The following is a 23,728-nucleotide window of genomic DNA, read 5'->3' on the forward strand; positions in this document are numbered from 1 at the left end:
CGATTGTCCGTACCGTCACCCGTCTGAACGGCGTTTTGCACACTTGTTGTTTCTGATGTGCCTTTGGACTTTATGCCTGCTATGATGTGACATATAGGTTCTGGGGTTTGCGTGTGATTTTCCGTGACGTGACGTTTCCGATTTAAAATCCATGAATACGTTTGTACATGCATTGGTTTGGGCATGCGATTGCTTGGCTGTGGACCATCTCTCAACATACCCACATTTTCGCGTCTTCTTCCTCATTCTGCATGCGCCGCACCCTAATTGGGTCACAGCGTAGGCCCGGCCCACACTCTGCTTGGAGTCTCACGCTAGGTGCTCGTCCACTCGCAGGGACATGCCCGGAATCCACGCAAGTCCCGAAAAAGTCCACTGCATTCGGTACCATGAATCGCCGAACAGGGTTTTGCGCGCAGATTGGCATGCAAAACCCTGATTTTGATTGACCCCTTAGTTGCTGTTACCCTACACTTCTTAGCCATGTAACAGAAAAGTTAAGTTTTTACGGCATTTTACTGTGGTTGCATGTTAACATACATACACTTTACTGCACTTCATGTCTGCTGTTTTTACAGCTGAACCTGTGGGACAGGTACAAAGCTTTTAAACTTCAGAAATAAGGCATGTGATTTTTGTTCTTTTCCTTGGCATGAGCCTATTATCCGTACGTAGTCATAATTCTGCAATCATTCTAATGTGTAGGCGTCTACATATGTTTCTCTTGGGTTAAGGCATGCTCAAAACAATATTGATGTACGCACGCAGAGCATGCTTGTCTCTTGGTGTCAGCTTTGTTTGCAGTTTGTTTGTGTTGACAATATTATGTAATTATTTCTTAAGACCACAGGACGTTTTAATATTAATATTGGACCAAAGGTTGCTTTATAGTTATTTAATCGTTTAAAATATTTTTTCTGAAACTGGTAATGCTTTCGGAGCGTATGCTTCCTTAAATGTGTTCATTTTTTGGTATAAATTGTGACATCAAATTTTATTTTAAATGTAACTATGTTCGTCACAGAAATAATGCCGTACGGTAAAGGGGTATTTTTTCAAAACAATAATACCCACTCACAAAACCATCATGCACATTTGTTTTCACATTACAAAATAAATGAACATTCTAATTAATTTACCAACAGTAACAACCACGCATACTGTCGCAAAACTTCCTTTGTATCATGTTTGCCCATGAAATGGGACAACAAAACATATGATTCCTTTCGTGCCTCCGGCTTACACATATAAAGTTGTGATATCTTCCCCAATGGTCTACTACTCTTCCTTCTCAACCGAGAGCTCCTTCAATTTAGAATGTTTCCAAATGACTAAACCTAGCAGACATCACATTAATGCAGACATCACATTAATGCTCTACTTGTGCCCTTGCAGGGCAGTTCTAGCAGAAATATCTGATGGAAGCGCACATGCTAGCCATTTCCTTTCAAGCAGGGATGGACTAGGAACCATAGTAGTCCCATATTACCTCGCGTGCGCAACCCGCACCCCCTCAAAAATAAAGTTTTGGTGTGTTCTCCCACAAAGACATTTGGAAAAGGTGTCCAAAAAGTGATTTTTTTAAAAGCACATTTGTCTCTATTCCATAAAATAGTTAAACATAACAAAAATTGACATAACATTTGGCACGGGTAAGGTCCAGGAAGAACATACTAGAAGCTTTATAACAAATTATTTTCTTCAGAGGGATGTGGGGATGAGGAGGGGTGAAAGGAAGGAGGAGCAGTGAATGAGGACGAAGGTAAGAGGAGCAGAAAACCAGAGTACCCCCTCTACAAAAGGTCCTACACTAAATCCGGAACAATGGAGATTCCAGACACTGCTCACATGGCCATAAGAGCCATAAGAACAATGTTGTGCAGGCAGCATCGATAGTGAAGCGTAACACATTCACCACGGAGAATGAAAAATGTGCAGTGTCCTCATGCCTCGATCTAGACATCAAAGTGCATATTCACGACAAATGTCCCTGGATTGCATGGAAGGAAGAATGCCACAATCTGCAGGCCTGTTCCTTCACAATAGTGACTCTGCCCAAGCAAATGGACAGACACGAAAATCCCACCCTAAATAGGGGGACTGCTTGCTATTGCATCGCCAGTTTTGACTACCAGACTATCCCCCGGCACAGTAAGTGAATCCACGAAAGGGTTTAAGAATATCTCAAAACTCCCGTTTCATCAAAGCCAGAGCACTCATTTACTCAACTTTAATTCACAAACCTGGCAACATTAGACAAACTAGATCCAGCTAAATCACTCAGGGAATTAATGTTATTGTTTGCCAATGGGTGATAACAAATAAAACAAGCATTAGCAAAGCCAAATGTTTCTGTTTTGTGAATGTAAATGATACAATTTTTCTGTAAAAACCCCTGCAGGACAAAAACGATTTAGGGTCCGATTCATGGAATATTTGCCCGGTTCAAAGTGAATTTGCACTGCTCAAAAGTGACTTTGCACTGCCGACACAAACCCTGATTCATGGACCGGTGCAAAGTGTATTTTTGCAGTGCAAAGTCCGGACAAAGTCAGTGCATACTCATTTCTTCCAGTACAAAATGACTTTGCCCGGGCTCTGCAAGGCAAAAATACACTTTGCACAGTTCCATGAATTAGGGTTTGTGACGGCAGTGCAAAGCCACTTTTCAGCAATGCAAAGTCACTTTGAACCGGGAAAATATTCCATGAATCAGGCCCTTAACCTCTATAACTGAAAATACAGGTCTTTTGTTTTTGTCATTACTTAATATTTTAGTTTTGCCTTTGAAATGAATTTTCAGTGCTTCGACTTCATAGCGTCTGCCATATTGCTGAGCTCCTTGTTTGAGTATCAGCCCTATTTGTGTTTTCATTTCTCTGACCAGCACCTATCACACATGCTCAAGAAGCCACCGTGGTCTCATTTGAATAACAACAAATCTATGTTGTCTGGATTGGACACTGCCACTTTCTTCCTGTAAAACGCGCTATATTTTCTCATAGGATGGATTATGAAGGGTTGAGTGGAGTTAGCTACACAATCGCTTACATTTTTAAGAACTAGTGCTAGATGTACATACACACAACTGTGTTTTTTAGAGGAACCAGTTGAGGATATTTTGAGAAATAACGTTAGTCGCTTTAACAAAAATCCACCTCTGCAGCAGCTTGCTACAGTTTCATGGACACAGCTTCACCAGGATTGAATATGTGTATTTTTTCTTGTGGGCCTTTGTTATTTGGACTGTCCAAGGAGTATTCCAGCAGGTATTTTGACCTGAATTGTTTTTTTTAAAGAGAGATAGGGCTGGTCTTTTGGGGTTTATTTATTAAGCATTGTAGACTGAAATAGAGCAGTCAATTTGCGGGATAATGACCTTTCCCCATGTTATTGCCAAAGAGGAATCTAAATGCTATGAGTTTGAGGCGGCCATTGTCCCAAGTCATCATAACCCCATCTCAGGTATACAAGGCTATTAGCATATAGAGCTGTACAACTAAAAAGGAAAGATAAAGAGTCTAGACTGAGAATCAGATCAGAATGTTTTAATGAGGTCTAGACCTGAGATTATAAACTGCATTCCAACCATTCTGATTGGTGGAGAGGAGGACTATAATGGAAACAAAATACTAGTTATCCTTGCTCTATTTTAAATTTTACATTTATATTAAATCTCATTAAAATGTAACCTCTTCTAAGAATAACTTAAACCTGTAAGCAATGGTCCATGAGCACCTTAACTCCCAAAGTTAATAACACTAATTTCTAACAGCCAATGGTCTCAATTGAAGAAAACAAAAAAGTAGATTGCATTCATAAATTGAAAATTTACATTTGTTTAATGTTCAAATGTTTCGCAATGCCAGCCAACCCGTGTTTTGACCTCTAGCAGATCCTCATCAGGGTTGTGAATGTCTCAGAACACACACTTTTAAAGTGTCTGTTGACAATAGTAGTCCAAACAAACACATCATTTGGTAATACCTGAACAGAAAGTCACATAAAATCAGAGGTCCAATTAATATCAGATACCAAGTAGTGCATATTTGACATGCAGAACAAATCAAATCCATTATAATTGCCATATAGAACATATACATAATTATCCACAAATTAATTTATCAAAGGACAAATTCCATATGCCATAATTAGTAATCACCGGGGAAGGAAAAAGGAAAAAAGTCATGCAAAACATGGGAAGGAAAATCAATAAAATATGTATCAGAATCAAATTCAATAACATCAGACAGTTGAATATACAATCTTCATGTCTTGTAAGTATATATTGTTGTTAGTAGTGCCAAAACTAAAACCAACACCAATCATGCTTGACTCGTTTGCCAATCAAGTGTGCGATGGGCACCCAGACTATTGAAAAACATGCAATACCAGTTTCGTCGAAACTCACTATGTTGCCCTATATTTCAAAAATGGACTCACCTATTCTGAACAAAAGTTTCATCATCAAAATTAATAACACAAATGTAGGTGATCCTGTTCAAGTACACCACCCAGTTACTACTTAATGAGCGAAATGGTCAGAATGCCAAAATCGGTGAAGCAGATTAAAAACAGGCTAATTGTATAATCACCATGATTCAGAATCAAGTCGCTTCTCTGGAAAGATTGTGCTAATAACCAAGCTCAAAAGTAAACTTCAAGTCTGTCCTTGATGATAAAAGAAAATATGCCCAATTAGAACATTTTATAAGGAAAGGACACATAGTTATGGGCCAAGGTAAGATAACATTCTCAATCAATCATAGTGCTTGCTAAATACTTATAACCTCACCATAGTGCTTACCAGAGAATTGTTATTGCATGAAGCAATCTATTCAGTGCTGGTCAATATGACCACGTTTACATAAGGCTTATCCTCTCAATTGCTGGTTCAAACAGTCCCCTAGGGACAAGGAGACAAAGTTAAAATAAGAAGAATATCAGATTCATCTCACATAAGTCCATTAGCAAGGAACCGCGATCGATCGGGTCAATGAATTCACACATTGAGAATATCAACTTACTTAGTATAAGTATGCAGGTTACGCATACTCGTTCCGTGCTTGGTTCCGCGAGCTCTCCCACAGCATTTGACATCCAAACGCCATTACGTTTGGGCACAATTTTAAAGTGTGTGGGCGTCGCTCATGTGATGTTCGACATCCACCCTCAATTAACATAGGTGAAAAGCACCTGAGTACAAAAAATATAAATGTTAAACCTAATGACTGTCATAGTTTATAGCCATGCTCTAGTCAATCACTTAAATGGATATGCCGAAGATTGTACAGTCTAAAAAAGCTCTAACAGCTTGTTTATCGATTCACTATAGGAATTCATAGTAATACAATCTTATACGCGAACACGCCGAACGCACTGCGTGAAGCTTCTCCAATTGGCATATGTAAACAAAAGGTTTCCCAACATAGTCTGGCTGGAACGACTATGTGAGGCCCTGAGAACCAACACACGAGCTATAAATATGATGCAATTTGTCAGAAGCCATATTATTAATGGACTCGCACCCAGAAAAATCATACGATATGTACTTGTGTGGCGATCCGATCTTATATGCAAAGTGCCCTATGTAACATGTGTGGCATCACCCATTCACAAATGTAAAGGGGGATCATATTGTGTGTAAACCAGTTAAATATAAACATGCTGTGACAGGGAATAAAATGCATGATGTGGCATTCATGGGGAGAATGAATGAAAAAAAATCATTTGTTGGATATTGTCGATATCTCAGATTGTGTAGAACAGTAAAACCCTAAGTGGATCGCTCTCACTTCCTCTCCACCAATAGTATGTTTAACAGAGAAAAAGCGACAAGCTAAATTCAACAAATTAACAAAGCCGATAGATGCGGAATTGTGTTGGCCCTCCTAACAACATACTTCACTATTTTAAATATTAAGACACTGTCCAACACTTTGACAGCATCCTATACGCCTTTAATATTACATGACAGTCATATTTGTGTGATCATTGTTAACGCCTTGTGCTAATACTACACAAGACGGTCTCATAGATAGAATCCTGATGCAGAACATATTTCAAACCCAACCTGACTTTCACTTATTTTCCAAATTACAAAAATACTCCCATTTCATGATCTGAGTTGAACTGTCCGAAAATGACATACCATTCTAGCTTCAGCTTGTCTTCGTATTTTCTCTCTGTCACCACCTCTTACAGAACATAGTATATGTTTCAATTCTAGAAAACGTATGTCGCTCTTGTTGTCCATTTGGTGCTTTTTAAGCCAGTGTACATAGAACGGGAATCTGGCTTCATCATGCTCTAAATAGCTGCGATAACCTCTGATCCTTATCCAAAGTTCACAGATGGTACTGCTAATGTAAGTAAGTCTGCAATCCAAATTAATCCGCAAACAATAAATTTAGATGTACTGCTAATAAATTCTATACCGATATGTGACTTGTCCACATCAATGTGAACTGATTTAGATTCCCTGGCAAATGTGCACATGTTGCAAGTTCCACATTTGTAGAATCCCTTTAAATCTCTATTTAGCCAGGTTCTCTGTGCATTATCTGTATTCATAAACGAAGGACTTAGAACTGTTTTCAGTGTTGGTGCTCTTGTGTACACAAATTTGGGACATTCCTGGATATATTCATGTAAATCTGTATCCAAAGTTAAGATATGCCAATGTTTCTTAAAGATCTTTTGGACAAGATGACTTTCAGTGGAATATTGATTTATCATTCTTACTCCAAAGTTATCAGTGGTATCTCTTATTGTAGACTTTAGTAGATCTTTCCTTTGAGTGTGTGGCCTCTCCTTCTTGCCTTGTCCACTACTTCTGTATTATATCCTCTTTGTTCAAATTGTGCAAGGTGACTTCACATTCAGTTTCATAATCCCTGTCAGAGGTACAATTCCTTCTTGCTCTAATAAATTTGCCCGTGGTAATATTCTTAATAACACTGGCCTTGTGACAGATGCTTGCAGCGAGTATCAAATTAGTCTCTGTTGGTTTCCTGAATGTCTTGGTCATGATTCTCTGCCCAGTCACAAACAAATGTATGTCCAGAAAGTCAATTTCAGTACAATGGTACGTGTGTGTCAACATTAAAATAAAATTGTTGTTGTTCAAGTAACCCACAAATTCAATCAATGCTTGTTCATTACTGTGCCAAATCATACAAATGTCATCAATATATCTTGTCCAAAGCTTAATACTTCCCACAAAGTCATTTTCATTGTGAACATATTTTCAAAAATTCCCATGAAGAGGTTTGCAAGGGATGGTGCGTGATTATCCCCCATTGCCTCCCCCCTTGTTTGTCTATAGATATTGTCGTTAAATAGAAAGATGTTATTTTTCATGGTGAATTTTAGCATTTCCTTTAGCATTAATAAGTGTAACAAGTATGAAGCTGAGCTCTCCTTGTAGACATAATCTATGGTTTCTAACGCTAGGTCATGTCTGATCGATGTGTATAGGGCCTTCACATCAAGTATGACATCTAAATTCATCGTTCCATTCAAATGGTTCCAAGATCTGTAACAAGCGCATGGTGACACGCAGGTATGATGGTATTTTGACTACTTGCGATTGTAATATTGAATCAATGTAACAAGAGAATTTTTCGCTCACCCAACCCATGCCACTTCTGAGAATATGATCAAACAATGTAATTATATTATGGATGTACTTGTTCAGAAGAAATAAATGCTGTTGACACAACTCACAAGCCCAAAATGTACCATTGACAAGTGGCTATATGCAAGTTCAAACTCTACATTTGTCAATTTGCACGTATTACTGGTGGGTGTTGTAGGCCATTTTAAGTTACAGACTGAGACGAGAGCCTTAGCAACTTAAGTGACAGCAATCTTCCCCATTGCAATGGTGGCTGAGATTGGGGAGAATTCACAGGAAGAAAGGATACTGTGCAGGGTTGTATTCCAATGTTTATTCCTGTGCAAGTTTCACCTGCCACAGGCGGGTGAGTTGAGAGGTATGCTATCCACCCATTTCATGCAGGCAACTCAGTATGCCTCTCTGCCTCAGAAAGCCGAGTGAGAAAACCATGGTGGAATCCGAACGTGCTGGACAACAATGGAGCAGAAGGTGGTGATGGGGCGCACGAGTGAGCTGGAAAGCCTGATGCGCCTGCTGCTCTTACTGCAACATGATGGTGCCTCATCCTTGCTGCAGAGAAGGCAGTGGTTATGACGGGACACGGGAATCCCACTGAGGTTTACTATGACCGCAGCTCCCGCGGCTATGCTGGAATTTTACCATTTAGAACCTTTGAAGACTGGCTCCCCTCCAATGGTGCTATCTTAATTTGGCGAGTGGGGTGGCCTGCTTTTATCTTGCAATAGTTAATTGTGTTGCTTGACTTCCTTCCTTACTGTTTTTTGGACCATCAATTCCTTTTTATCTTCTCTTGGTATTCTCTGATCTGGTTTCTCTGTTGATTCTGTTTATTGATGGTCATCACTTCATTATATTCTACCATTTCATTAATTATTGTAAAGCTCCTTGGATTAAGGCAGTATAGAAGTGAATAAAACAAATAGCGTTACTAATAAAGCATATGTTTTCAGAATATACAATTTTCCTAATATCACAATGTCCTGTTTACCACAATTAGTAACAACCCGCCCACTCCAACATCATCTTACTTTAATGCCTGTCATTAAATGTAATACCAAATCGTACTTTTCCCCTCAAAATAATTTCTGAAATCTGATGAGTTTGGTGCTCATGCTTAATTCAACATTTACTAAAATTGATTAATCATATTTTTGGATTGTTTTACAAAACAAGATTGTGTTACATTGCAGTATACTATAATCAATACCATTTTCTATATCACCATTCTGTGATGCAGTGTCATAACTACACATCAAAATTAATTTCTACGTTTCATGAATGGCTTTTGCATTCAGGTAAGTGTGCGGCATCCCTTAAAGCCACAATAATGCTGTTGTTGCTTTTTTATGGTACATTTGAAGTACTTTCTAATGTGGCCCTCATTACTGCTTTGGTGAACTATTTAGCCACTGTTTGGTATTTCAGTAAATCTAGATGTGTTATTTGAAAGAAAAGTATTTTTACCATTTAAATGCATTAGGTGCAGTAGCAGGTTATACCACTGCTGTACTAGCGCCTCACACAGCCGACTTGCGTCTGAATTTTATGAAATCTGACTCTCCTAACCTAAGCCTATCTGACCCATCCCAAGGGCCCATTGGCTACTGAAGCCTTCTGCGACTTCTCACTCCCAAGTCCCCACCAGTAGAATTCAGCCTCTCCCTCGGTTTACCCTACCACTCTAAGCAGAAAGGATTAGGCAGTCAAAACGTCCAAGTGGGGAATGGACATTCAGGGGACTCAGGTGGGTGTGTCAACAAGGGGTTTGGGGGTGGGGGGTAACGAGTGTTTTTTCTCTAGAGAACCAGGTTGCCTGGATACTGCCAATGGCACGGACGACCAGTTTGGTATTTTCTATAGGTGACTATGCAGTATCACTGCTGTGTTTTAATCCATTATTGTAATTTTTTACTGAAATAACGAGATGGTACAGACAAGGGGACCTACACTGGTGGTATGTTTCTTATCTGACTACTTTGCATGCAATTTGCATGTTGACTGCATGTTAGCCATAGATGCATGTGTTCTGCATTGAAAGTATAGCAGAGCCCTCAACTCTAGACAGTCACCCTGGGGAATTGATAGACTTTTCACAACACCCTTGCCCCTTCTCTCGCAGCAACCCATAAAATACAGTGAGTCCCATGAACATGTTAGTCCAGCTGTCACATAGCCACTGACATAGCTGTCTTTCCTTATGCCTGTGAAATATGCACTGCATGATTTAAAATGCTTCAACCTAGTCATCTATGCTTATCATTGCCCCTTTTATTTACACGTTTACACAGACTATGGGCCTCATTACGAGGTATGCGGTAAGGGGTTCCTCGTAATGAGGCCCAATGTCTTTAGAGGAGCATTCATCCATTGCAGCATTTCGAAGCCATACTAATGGTAGTAGGCGCTATACAAATATCAAATAACATAACTATTGTACACATTTTCTTAATGCATAAAAGGGACATTATTGACCCCAACCCTTAATAAATTGTAAAGGGCACGAGAAGGTCGACATCAGAGATGCCCACTTGTTCACTCCCTTAGCAGTTTCCACGCTGAAATGTTTCGTCTGCAGTTCAGGAAGCACTTCCCCCTCCCTTTATTCCCTAAAAAAAGTTTAAACCCTTTAAGGGACCTTTTACACATTTTACATCCACTGCTTGTGTGTACATAAAAACTGATGGTGTTTCACGGCAGTATTCAATTCCACTTTAAAATCAGGTGGTATCTATCGCCATTGGAACTCCTTTTCAATACTGTAATGTGACCAGAAGAACAACAGGCCGTATTTACAAATATTGCAATTTCTTTCGCATTACCACTTAATGAGGCCTTTTAAAGGCAACGTGTTCCATCTTTTGTTTAGTACTTTTGTTCCTCTACCTTGTACAGTGATCAAAGTGAGCGGGAACGGTTAGGAGCTGTGTATAGAGGATTTGTTCATTCATGTCCCTGTGCAAGTTGTAATAGGAGCCAAGTTACTGTCACAGGTTTCCCCCCTTCTCACCTGTCTGTGTTGTTTGTTTGTGATCTTCGAAGATGTCTTCTTTCGCACTGTTCGGGTCTTGTACAACCCTATGCATGGGGCCTCGGGTTCCAGCGTGCGGTTTGTGACCCGACTCCAGGAAGCGTTCAGATGTCCGGGAAAAAAGTACAGGAATGACGAGGAGTGCACTCGGAGATACGAATGCGCTGACAATCCAGGAATGCAAGGTGAGGAAAAAAAGGGGAGGATGAAGGAAGAGGAGATTCAGGGAACCGGGAACCAGGATTCAGAAGTAATCGCTGTACGAACTCGGGCCGCACACCTTTGACTACTGCAAGCGGTAGCGGTAAGATGCGCAGGGCCGCGGGGGCGTGTCTACTTTGTAGAACGTAGTGCGTACGATGCGAAGACTGGCAAATAGCGTTCAGCGGCCATGTTGGTAGTACCATTGAGTTCAGTCCCCTATGGGTCAGGGACCACGAAGTCCAGAAGGGGCACGTATGGTGGTTCATGACAGCATGCCTCCTCCGAAACCCAGTTCCTCCGGGTTTGCCCAGGTGTACAAGGTGGTACCTTCGGAGCAGTCTGGGGGCATTTATGTTTGAGACTGGTTCCCAGGTGCGTTCACTAGGAGGATACCCTTTCCACTCGACCAGATACTGTAGCTGCCCACGTTTGTACCTGGAGTCACATATTCTGCAAACCTCGTATTCCAACTGATCATTGACAATCACAGGGGTAGATCTTGGAGCAGTTCGGGAGGACTGGACATATGGTTTCAACAGGGAAGTGTGAAAGACTGGGTGGATCCTCTTCCATGATTCTGGTAGTTTGAGTTGGAAGGCCACTGGGTTAATGATTTCCTTTATGGAGAAAGGACCATAGTACTGGGGAGCCAATTTATTTGGTCGTAAGTGTCGAGGCAGAAGTTTCGAGGATAGCCAGACCTTGTCACCTATTGTGTATGAAGGCCCTGGTCTTCTTTTGGAGTCAGCCTAATGCTTGGTGCTTGTTCGAGCCTTTTCAAGATGTTCTTTTGCTTCTTTGTGTACATTGATGAGGGTTTCAGTCCAGGAGTCAACTGTAGGAACAGGGGTAGGATGTGGGAGAATGGATGGTAGAACCAAAGGGTGGAATCCTTGGCTACAGAAGAAGGGACTGGTTTTGACAGCCGAATGAACCGAGTTGTTGTAGGCGAATTCAGCCACAGGTATTAAGAGCGACCAATTGTCCTGGACCTTGGTGGCGAAACAGCAGAGATATTGTTCCAGAGTTTGGTTCACGCGTTCAGTAGCTCCATTGGTTTGCGGATGATAACCTGAGGATAGGGCACGTTCGATTCCTAGTATGTGACATATTTGTTTCCAGAACTGAGATATGTACTGGGGTCCTCTGTCAGATATAATCTTGGAAGGTAGTCTGTGAAGTCGGAATATGTGTTCCAGGAAGATTCCAGCAAGTTCAGAGGAGGATGGTAGTTTATATAAAGGTGTAAAATGAGCCATGTGAGTGAATAATTCAATGGTAACAATGATAGTTGTGTATCCCCTGGAAGGTGGTAATTCCACAATAAAGTCTGTAGTGATGAATTCCCAAGGTCTTGTTGGCAGTGCTGGTTGTAGCAGGAGGCCTGCCGGTTTCTTGTTGTCATGCTTGTTTTGAGTGCAGACTGCACAGGTTTGGATGTAACGCTGGACATCATCCTTCATTTTCGGCCACCAAAACTGTCTTTGTATTAGACGGAGGGTGTTGGTGATGCCACAGTGTCCTGAATGAAGGGTGTCATGACACAGGCTTGTGATCATTTGTCGTAGACTCTGAGTGGGGATGACCAGGCAATTGTCCTTGAATAAATATCCGCCGTTCATCTTGAGGTCCCATCGATTCTTCCCATTAAACTCCTTCCAGATTTCGGAGGGCTGGGTTTGAATCCGAATATCTTCTAGGAGACTGCTTGCTTGGGCAACGAATATTGTGTGGGGAAACATCTTTGGGAAGGATCGGTCTTCGAGAATTTCGTAGTCAGGACGCCGGGATAAGGCGTCAGCTATTATGTTGTGTGTTCCAGAAACATGATGGGTTTGAAACTGGTACTGGGCAAAGAAGAAGGCCCAACAGGCTTAACGACTGTTCCTGCATTCCAGGGATTGCAGGACTTGAAGATTTCGATTGTCCGTGCGGACCTGAACAGGATACTTCGCTCCCAGGAGTAAATGACACCAGTCTGTGAAGGCTTGACGGATGGCTAGTAGTTCCTTTTCCAAAACAGAATAGTGGGCTTCGCTAGGGGTCAAGGTGTGAGAAAGGTAGGCGATGGGGTGTTCTAGCTTGTCATCAAATTCCTGTTTCAGGACTGCCCCGATGGCGTAGTTAGAGGCATCAGTTTCCACTAGGAAGGGTCGATCAATATCAGGTTGGGCCAGGATGGGGGCTTGTGTAAACTCCGACTTCAAACGTTGAAACACCTCATCTTGGACTGCTGTCCAGTGAAAGGGTGTAGCCATCTTCAACAATGTAATGATCGGATGTACAATCTCCGAAAACGAAGGTATGAATTTCCGGTAGAAGTTAGCAAGCCCCAGGAAGGATTGAATTTGTTTCACAGTAGTTGGAACAGGCCAGGCTAGAATGGAATCCACTTTCGAGCGGTCTATTCCAATTCCCTCTGGGCTGAGGACGAACCCGAGATAGTGAACGGTAGACAAATGGAAAAGGCATTTCTCGGGTTTGGCCAGGAGTTTATGTCCTCCTAGGCTTTGTAAAACCGCTTTAACATGTTCTTCATGCTTCAGAGGGTCCTTGGAGTATATCAGAATATCGTCCAGGTATACTATGACGAAAAGGAACAGCATATCGGAGAACACTCGGTCCATAAAACGTTGGAAGACCGCTGGGGCATTGGCAAGTCCGAAGGGCATAACCAGGTATTCAAAATGATCAAAGGGTGTTCTAAAGGCTGTTTTCCATTCGTCCCCTTCCTTTATATGGATCAGATGGCAGGCACCTCTGAGATCTAATTTCGTGAACACTACAGCTCCTCTTACCGCTTCCAGGATATCCGACATTAAGGGCAATGGGTAGTGGTCTTTGAGGGTGCATTGATTAAGACCACGATAATCTAGGCAAGGCCTAAGTTCTTTGGTATCTTTTTTGGGGACAAAAAACAGCGAAGCCCCCACCGGGGATTTAGATGGTCGTATAGTACCATTTTCCAAGTTGGTATCCAGGTATTCTCGGAGGGCTCTTTTTTCCGGTTCTAATAGTATGAACATCCTTCCAAAAGGAATCACTGCTGAGGGTTCAGTATCAAAAGCGCAGTCTTCAGGTCTGTGAGGGTGAAGGGTTTCAACTATGGCGGTCGAAAACACATCAGTGTAATCCTGATAGGCCCTGGGAACCTGAATGATGTTCGAGATAGTAAATGGACCTTGTGGGTTAGTTTGTGTATCTTCAGAGGATCTTGATGAGGAATCCAGGGATAAACAGTGGGACATACAATGTTCTGAACCAAGAAACAAGGATCCTGCTGTCCAGTTGATGTAGGGGTTGTGCTTCTGTAACAAAGGCATACCCAGTACCATTGGGTAGTGGGCAGATCGTATGACGTCGAATTTGATCCTTTCTTGATGGTGGTTTATCGAAAGCAGGATCTCTTTGGTTTGCAGGGTAATGGGTCCTGAAGAGAGAAGTCTTCCATCGATACAGGTTGCATGATGTCTCTTGTTTCATATGGAATGTTATGGGTAGTGACCCAATCATGATCTATGAATATCCCCATGGCCCCACAATCCACTAACGCCAGAATGGGATAAGATTCTTTCTTGGAAGGCGATAGAAAGGCCTGCAAAATCACAAGGTTGTTTTGTCCAAGAGAGTTCAAGGATGGAATGGATGTGGAGCAAACATCTCTCTCCCGAAGCTGTGCTCCATCTAGGATCGGGAGCTGGCATTTCCCGAACGCTGTGGAGGGCCAATAAGGCACTCTCTCACAAGATGTTTATCAGAGGCACACTACATGCACAGACCAGTGTGTATCCGTCGCATCCTTTCTTGCGGAGTTATGGGTCCGCGGAAGGCTCCTAGTTGCATGGGTTCTGGGTCCGTGGTCGAGGAAGAAGTAGGCTCAGGTCTAGAGGAATGTTCTGTAGAGGCCTTTTGGTAGGGTATTTTAGTCTTCTTCTTTTCCGCTTTTCTTTCCTGGATACGTAAGTCAATTTGTAAGGAAAGATCCATGAGAGCCTGGAAGGAACCTGGGCGAGCTACCCTGGCTAGCTCGTCTTTTATCTCTTCATTCAAACTTCTTCGAAATAGGGTGAAACAGGCTTCTGAGGACCAGTCTGCTTCCTTGGCAAGTTGTTTAAAGCATGTCACATAGGTAAGCATATCCTGGGATCCTGGTTGGAAATCCAATAGGCGGTGTTGGGCACTGTAAACCTGTTCTGGGCGATCGAACATGGTCTTTAGTGCCTGCACAAAACCATCATAGTCATGCAGGAGAGCATCACTCGAATTAATTAAGGGAGTTGCCCAGGTTAGTGCATTCCCAAAGAGATGTGAAATCATAAAGCCCACCTTTGCCCTGTGGGTACAGAAGTAGTAAGGCTTAAAGGTGAAGTGCACTAAACATGAATCGAGGAAGCCGTCTTGTACAACCCTGTGCATGGGTCCTCGGGTTTCAGTGTGCGGTTTGTGACCCGACTCCAGGAAGCGTTCAGATGTCCGGTAAAAAAGTCCAGGAATGACGAGGAGCGCACTCGGAGATACAAATGCGCTGAGAATCCAGGAATGCAAGGTGAGGAAAAAAAGGGGAGGATGAAGGAAGAGGAGATTCAGGGAACCAGGATTCAGAAGTAATCGCTGTACGAACTCCGGCTGAACACTAGGGGTGTCACGGTATTAGTTTTATGATGGTACGATAACCTTCTTGCCAAATGGCGGTATATCATGGTTATCGCGGTATAGAAGGTGGAGTTAACTAATCTTAAATATTTTCTAAAAGGTCCTAAATTGTCAGATTTATTATCACAAACAAAACCAGGCACCCAGGTCCAGAATTGGGATTTTCAACATACTTTCCAATGAAAGCCACCCCTTGCTTCCACCAAACACACGTGTGGAGAGGGGGGGGGTCCCTGCTGTGACTGGCAAAGCAAACTGAATAGCTTTTCTTAAGTGGTCATTTAGGCTTTTAGCTCTCCCAATGGCGACTGGTGAAGATGAACATGTTGCCATCTTGATAACCTGCATGCCACAGATCAATGGAGGCTGATGGTAGTATACGTCCGTCTCCGTCTCTCTCTCTCTCTCTCTCTCTCTCTCTCACAGCCTTTAGTTTACTTGCGGGCCAAAAGGTGTTCAGTAATCACGGACATGTTATCCTTTGGTATGGCAGCAGGGAATACCCACAGAGATGAGTGAATTTCACAGTGTGACTTAATATATGTAAATTCAATGATAGAACCAGGGAAATCCCCCCATTGTCAAATGTTTAGGAAACATTATCCATTATAAATATATAAACCCCAAAGCCGCCAACCCAAAGTAAACCCTTTTCCTTCTTGCCACTGTATTTATTCGTCCTATTGTTAACATATTGATTTTGTGTCAGGAACGTGTGGTTTATGGAATGGCATTAAAAACTGCTCCAACTGAAACTACTTGGCAGACGGCACATCCAACAGTGCAAGACCAAGACTGCGCAGCACTTTCTTACTGCAGCCTTTCCAAATCAGATTGAAAAGCACACTTACGATATAAACGGTATACCGGTATAAACAATGTGACGGTTATTATTGTTCAATGAAGTGGTTCACGGTATCTTTAATGGTATACCGTTATAACGTTACATCCCTACTGAACACGTCTGACTACTGCAAGCGGTAGCGTTGAGACGCGCAGGGCCGCGGGGGCATCTGCTTTGTAGAACGTAGTGCGTACGATGCGGAGACTGGCAAACAGCGTTCCGCGTTCAGCGGCCATTTTCGTAGTACCGTTGAGTTCAGTCCCCTATGGGTCAGGGACCACGAAGTCCAGAAGGGACGTGTACGGTGGTTCATGACAGTTACTAGTCACCTAGACTATTACAATGCCCCAACTGAACACCATGTTACATGTTGCAATATAGTTCTGCCGACCCTCTTCCTTGCCGAGACCATAGTTCCACTGCTTTTTTTGTTTGGTACACTTCTACACTTCTACCACTGACCGTGTAGGAAAATAAAGTAAATGCCGATGTGCTACCCTGTTTTCATTCCCGTAGTCTGTTATTTTCTCTCTAGGTTTAGGAGGTCAAACATCTAGATATAGGCTATAATAGAATGCAGTGATGTGTTCAGTATAATGTATTAGTACATGCTACAGCTGACTGTTTCTACACCCATGGACAACATACACCGAATGGAAACATGATCACAGAAGTGACACACATAGGTAGCAGTAACATTTACAAGCAGGTCCTGCATTCCAATATGGTGCTTGCTTCAGATAAGATTCAATGGTACCAAGAAAAACACTCTCCGAATCACAAGCAGCTGACTTCACAGTCACTCTAATTTGCATCTTCAAGAACTCTGGCAGAGACCTAACCCTCTCTCCAGCCAGACTTTCAAAAAAAACACCAGTATTAATTGTTTGTTCCATACCTGTTGCAAATAATTAGAAACAATGGGCTTCATTACGGGTCCGGCGGTAACCCTGCCGGTGCTACCGACGGGTTGCCGCCGGACCCGTAAAAATGTACCGGCACCTGACTTCCTGGTACCACCGGCTCATTACGAGTCCAGCGGCCAGGAAGTTAGGTGCCAGTAAATTTGTCAATCCCCATTCCCATGGGAGTGGGGACACGGAAGCACTGGCACTGTTGGCAACCAGTGTCGGTGCTTCCGTGATGGGATTCCCTACCGTGACCGCTGCACCCGGCAGGGTCAGACCGGTCGGGTATAGCGGCTCCGGCAGGCAAACGCGTAGTTTGCAGGTCCAGAAACAAGGGTGCCTGTGAGTTTACCGTCACCCTTGTTTCCGGACCGGCAAACTTGTCATGAAGCCCAATGACTGTTGAGAAGCAGGAGATGGCTTCTAGACCCTGATACCAGAATGTATAACATATGAATATTGTGGCAAAATGTAATTTCTATTTTATTCAACTCTATAACTGAATAGGATAACTACACCAACTACTTTGAAGAAATATCATTTGTACAATTCTAAATTAGTTAATATAGCCTGACACTAATAAAGCAAATGCTACTGCCCACCTGTCGTTGTGAGACTCTACTCTTGGATACCTCTGCATTTAAAATGTATTTATTAAGATATCACAGCAAGGTTGCTATCAGTATCATTAACCTATTTCCCAGCCTGGCCGATTGAAGACCTCTTTGTTGTTCATGAATGTCCTCCTTCTTTAGAACAGAACTGTCCTGCTATATAAGAGCCACATTCTATGAGTTACGTGCTTATGCCCTTGTGCTCGCTCATCTGATACCATAGCTACATTCTAAGGGCATTGGATGCGTATCTTTCAGGGAGAGGGCCTACTGTGCCCTTCCTTGTTAACAACATTTCTCAGTAGCTGTGTGCAGAAGCCTACATTTGGTACATGTTATACCATGTCAGGCCCAGCAAATGCGACGGAAACGCGTGGGAAGGGGCAATCCTTCACTGTCCGAGCTATGAACCTATGTGACTACGTTCCCTACGTGCACTGGACTCTGCAAGACTATCTAGCTTTTCAGCCCAGCTTTGAAAAATGTTCTCTTCCCCACTCAATCAACAATTAGGTGGCTGTTTTGTGATCTGGTCAACGCCCAGCCCCAAGTGGCCAACCATGTTGTATACATTGTGCGAGAGAAAATCAAAGTAGTACAACATAACAAAAGGTTCCATGGGCACCACACAGTAACAACTCCTCTGGGGCTCCTCGGTCCTTAGCTGAGAGTGAAAAATACTTCACGTTCGGAATAATTACACATTAATCATTATATAATCCGCTTGGGCTTTTCTGTAGAAACAAGCCCTTGCTGATGTGTCTTGCTTTCACACTCTCCTTTCCCAACATGGCACCTGATCTTCTGATTCTTCAACTCAGTTGCCTCTTATATCCTCCTGCTCTGTTTTCCTATCGTTTTACTTTCTTATCTGCTATCGCCCCGATTCTTACTGCTCCCTATCATCCATTCAACAGTCCTTAACTGCAATATATCTTCCTGGTTCCTGTTCAAACCTTGGTCCTATGTTCTTCAAGTTGGACAGCGTAGATACCAGAAACATTGGACCTCATTACAACCCCGGCGGTAGCCGTGCCAGTAGTCCCGGAGTTGCATCCGGGACCGGCACCCGCGAATGGGCAATTAAAGGTCCATTCCGAGTTTGGTGGACCGGTAATTACCCATTCACGGCTGCCAGTTTGAACGCACTCCCCATCCCCATTCCGCCCCATAGGGCTGAATGGGAATGGGGAGCATGGATGCACCGGCACCGTTCATAACGGTGCCGGTGCATCCACGAGGTGTGCTTGCGGTGCATTCTATTCCGCCAAGGCAGGCCTGGTGGAATTGAAGGCACCCGCGAGCACAACTCGGAGTATGGTGGTGAGGTAGCAACAGTGCCGGTGCCTCACCGGCACCATTGTTACCGTACTGCCATGCTCGTAATGAGGCCCATCGAGTCACCAGAGGCTCGATGCCCCTTTCTGGAATTTAAACACAATCTTTGTGGCAAACAAGTCACCTGTCCCATATAACAAGTCACCTCATCACCAGTCCTGACCTCTTCTGACCCTCCCAAAAAATAGGCCCCGATTCTTGTAATTATTTGTGTGTAAAACAGGGATTTTCATTCCATTCTGCCCGCAAATCCCTGTTTGACGAATGGCCACACCAGGATGGCACGGGGACGGAGGAAAGGGCAGAATGACGTGTTTGATTCTACACCTTTGCAGTGTGCCCACACCCACCAGAATGCAGGCCTCGGAAGGGAGGAACGCTAAGCCTGTATGGCTGGACCTTGTGGCAGCAGGCCCACACTGACCACTGATGAGGACTACTTTTGTAAATCAGTAATCCGCCACAGTCCAGTAAGGTTAAAGTGGACACAGAAAAAAGAATCATTTGGGAATGGCAAGGGTGATTATTCTTACAATACAAAACCAGGCAGCTCTGGCTCGCGGTCTACTGCATGGAACAGGACATTTAGGCCGGGCTGGTTCGGCGCGGGCCCATTTGCCACAGCCAGTTCAGCGCAGGAGCCGGTTCGGCGCGGCAGCCCACGCTGAACTTTCTGCATCGAAATTAAAGGATTCGATGCTGGGTAATACTGCCCTTCCGCCCCTCTGCGTGTCTTTCCTTCCTTCTTGCCACAACCAGCAAACGCAGCACTGAGAAGAGGATGGATGGGTTTAACTCCTTTAGTCTTATCTTTAAGATGAAAACCTTGGCATCCTACTCCGCCTCCAATAAATATAGCACAAGGGGTGGTGATGTAAACAGTACTTTCAGTGGCATGAGCAATCAAGGTGGGTCTCTAACAAGGGGGCGTGGACTAAGTGCTCAGTGTAAACTAAAGAATGCTCGCCATGCTCGAAAGGGCGGTGTGTGGCAACGGGTTCAAAGGTGCCTTAGGTAATGGCAGCATGCTTCAAACTATGTCACCTCGTCCCTTTGGGGTGGGGGTTTGACATATTGGGAAATAATTGCACAGCCGGCTGAAATACACTGATGCCCATTTCAAAATAATGAGCTGGAAAACCCTGGCTGCATATGTTTACAGTAAAATGGATTCATTACGTATAGTTTAAGGTTTTACAATGGAAAGGTGCAGCGGAACACAGTAACTAATGGGCAGGCATGTACTGCCGCGCCAAAACATCCGCGCGCCAAAACATCCCGTCGCCGAACTGGTCGCGGCAAATCGGACCGCGCCGAACCGGCAGCGCCGAAATGGGGTGTACCGCTACTGCATGCTACAACACTAACTGGATGACGAGACATTGCTTTATTAGAAATACTGCATACAAACCACCTCTTCCTTGAAATGCTGCTGGCTATCAAGTTAATCCCTTGTTGCTGAGCGTGTAAGGCTTTGGCCTTTGGAAAGCTAAACATGGGCCAAATATAAAGCAGACACTGCAGAAATATTTGTTAGCGCAGATAATGGAAGCCATGTGCCTCCCAGAAGCCCTTAAAAGGGCACGGCAAAGCCAGGGCCTTTAGTTATTGTTTCTTCATTGAGTTAATGGGGGATTCTCACGCGCGCCATGGGCCGCCCACACACATGCACTGCAACCCCACCACAAACAAGGCCTATATTTAGCTCACGCGCTAACAGGGCTCCAAAGAGCCTGGTGGGAACTGGGCAGCCCAGTGACAATGTTTTCTTCCTCTCAGGGTTTATTTCTGCTTAATGGAGGCACAATATTCAGCGTATCACTGATATTTGAATCAGTAATATTTGCAATGGTCGAATGCACTCTGATGTCTGCGGACTGCAGCGCTATATAAACATATAAATTAAAAAAAAATAAAGTGTACGAAAAGAAGTAGTGGAACTATTCTCCCTGCTGGCCTGCCCACGCTCTCCACAAACACCAAACTCCTATGCGCAATGCAAACGCGCCTGCTGTTTAAGGGAACGTTCAGTGCAGTGCAATTTCAAATTCTTCCTACACTTTTATTTAAAAACTAAGCCATTCTGGAACGGTTTCTTTTTAAAATAAAAGTATAGGAACAGTAAAACTTTTTTTTTTTTAAAATGTAGAGGAGCACTGCTCCCAACCGCTCCCGCCCACTTCGAAGGCTTTTGATAATGCAATTTCTATTCTAATGCAATTTCTGGAATGTTCAGCTTTTTACAATGCAATGTTAACTATTGTGGAGATCCGAGAGCAAGTTAATATGAGCGTATACTTTGACCTAAACTTGCCTTATTTTCTCTCTATTAGGGACTTTGTATATTGGATATTTGAGTAGTTCAATTGAATGCCCAAAGTACTTTATTTATCGGTGACAAGAATGGCGCGGCTACAGGATGACAACTGGTGGATTGTGCTTCACGGCAACCCACCCCTTTTTATGAAACAGGGTTGCGGTGGAATTCGCCGTCATATGTACTGACATGTTGTTTTGTAGGTAAATGTGGAACGTATTATATAAATGCTGGAAGTCGGCATCTTTCGTTCACCATGACCACACTGGTGGGAGCCCTGCAGCTCGGTGTACGTATACCCCGAAAATGCTGAGGGCGCATATTGTTGCCCTGCGAGCCCAAAACGCTACATTATAAATGGTCCTCATTTATATTAGAGCCATTTATAAATGGCCCTCCAATGCTTCAGGTTATGCAGCGATGTGGTGCAATGGGGGGCGTCTTTGACCCTCTATTTTCTCCATTCATTCCTTATTTGAAAGGACGCTTGGATTTGTGTCCACTCCGTTGGCTATATCTACTTATTCAATAACTGGAATGCGCTGGAACACTTGGCAGCCTGCAGCACAGGCCCCCAAAGAACCAAGCGCCTATAATGGCACACTCAAGGCACTATCCATTCTCCAGGAGCGTGGAAAACACGACTCTCTTACAAACGACAGTAATCATTGCCGTAATCAAACATGTGTGAAGCCGTAAAATGAATTTAAAATACAGGCGTAATTAAGGCACCGTGTCAGGAGTTGCGCTTACCAAGGCAATCCGACTGAATGTTCCAGAGAGGCGCGCAACGTGAGGCGCGCAACATGAAGCGCGCGCCTGGGCAGCATTAGGTCACAGCGCTGACTGATACCCCTGCCGGGCACTAGTGAACAGCTGCATCACCAGAACAGACACACCCCACGGATGACCCCAGCACTTGCTCCCTTCATTTAAGGTGCTAAGCCAGAGACCTTAACAATAACATGCGTTAGCTAAACATTGCTGTTCGCATCACCGCGGGAGCGCCCAGGCAAAGGGTCGGTCGTAGAGAGAGACCAGACCCTCCAACCCCCCCCCCCCCCGGACCCCCCACCTTCCGCAGCACAAGCGTACACCGAGTCTGTGTGGGCCGACAAATAGCAAACGAACCCCATTCTTATTACACCTTTAGCAACACCGTTTTGTTTATAAGCACTTGGTAAATAGCGGGGAATCCGCATGCGCTCTCTGCACCCAGATCAATGAAAGTCCTGTTCTTGGGCTTCTAAGCGCTTAGCTGTGCACACTCACTATTTATGGAGTGGGCAATTTGGTCGTATCTTCGTTAAAACAGCGTTTTCAACTTTTACTCCAACTTCCTCTCATATTCACACACAAGGGCCAGTTATTCCGAACTTTTCCGTGACCTGTCAAGGAGACTTTGCCGGACGCATGTGACGAAACATAACGGGCAACTTCAAAGCTTGGCAGAGGCTGCGCGCGTTTAGGGCGAAGCATAGCGAAAACGTGCGTGAAAACAGAGGGAGCGGCACCACGTACCCGTGAAATGGCCAGAGGCTGATTAAAGTCAATCCCCCCCACCAGCCTGAAGCCCCACGGAGCAGGGCCGGGGAGGACCACGTTTTGAGGCATTTTGCGTCAAGTTGCTTGCGCGTGCTGTCCCTTGCGCAGGTTGCGCGCTTCTGTGCTGACGCCGGGTCGCCGTCTCACTGCTGCCGCCCCGAGAGCCGCTTCCCAGGACCGTGCTCCCTCCTGCTAGTGCCGAGGCTGAGCCCTTCAGGTCTTTTCATCTTCTCTTTATCCCTGCTCCCATGTGACGTCACTCGCCGGCCAGCTCCTCCGAGCACCAGTGGAGGGGCGTGGCTCAGCCTCAGAGAGGGGTTTGAATGAACACATGCCTTGCAGGGCAGCACTGCTGAGATGGGATTGTGTGTGTGTGGAGGTGCGTCGGTGTTTGAAGCGGCTATTTTTTTTCTCTGTTGTTTTCTTTTCTGAGTTTCATTTTTTTTTAAACTGAAGAGTTAGTGAATAGATGACGTGTTAACTCAAATCTCACTAGGAAGGATACCAATGACTCTGGAATGGCACCCAGACTGGGATATACAAATGCCTTTACGGGCGCTGCATTTACTGTAACCCAACATACCATCTCTCCAAAGGACTCCTTTAAATAATCCTCAAAACGTCTGCCTGTCTGG

The 23,728-nt window shown here is 43.9% G+C and overlaps 1 protein-coding gene across 3 annotated transcripts in view; it reads right to left on the bottom strand.

Annotated features, from left to right (window-relative positions):
* The window catches only part of PDLIM3 (PDZ and LIM domain 3), a 140,971-nt gene extending 117,649 nt beyond the window's left edge, over positions 1–23,322 (bottom strand). For 2 of the 3 annotated variants that reach the window (XM_069631519.1, XM_069631517.1), the window contains exon 1: positions 23,070–23,319. In XM_069631519.1, coding sequence (XP_069487620.1) covers positions 23,070–23,162 — 93 coding nt within the window. In that variant the 5' untranslated portion in view covers positions 23,163–23,319. Of the gene's footprint in view, positions 1–23,069 lie in introns of all 3 variants that reach the window. The other variant, XM_069631518.1, reaches the window with a different exon arrangement.
* Positions 23,323–23,728: the final 406 nt, after the last annotated feature.

Source organism: Ambystoma mexicanum, chromosome 6q (assembly GCF_040938575.1).
Source record: "Ambystoma mexicanum isolate Mex_15411 chromosome 6q, UKY_AmexF1_1, whole genome shotgun sequence".
NCBI lineage: Eukaryota > Metazoa > Chordata > Amphibia > Caudata > Ambystomatidae > Ambystoma > Ambystoma mexicanum.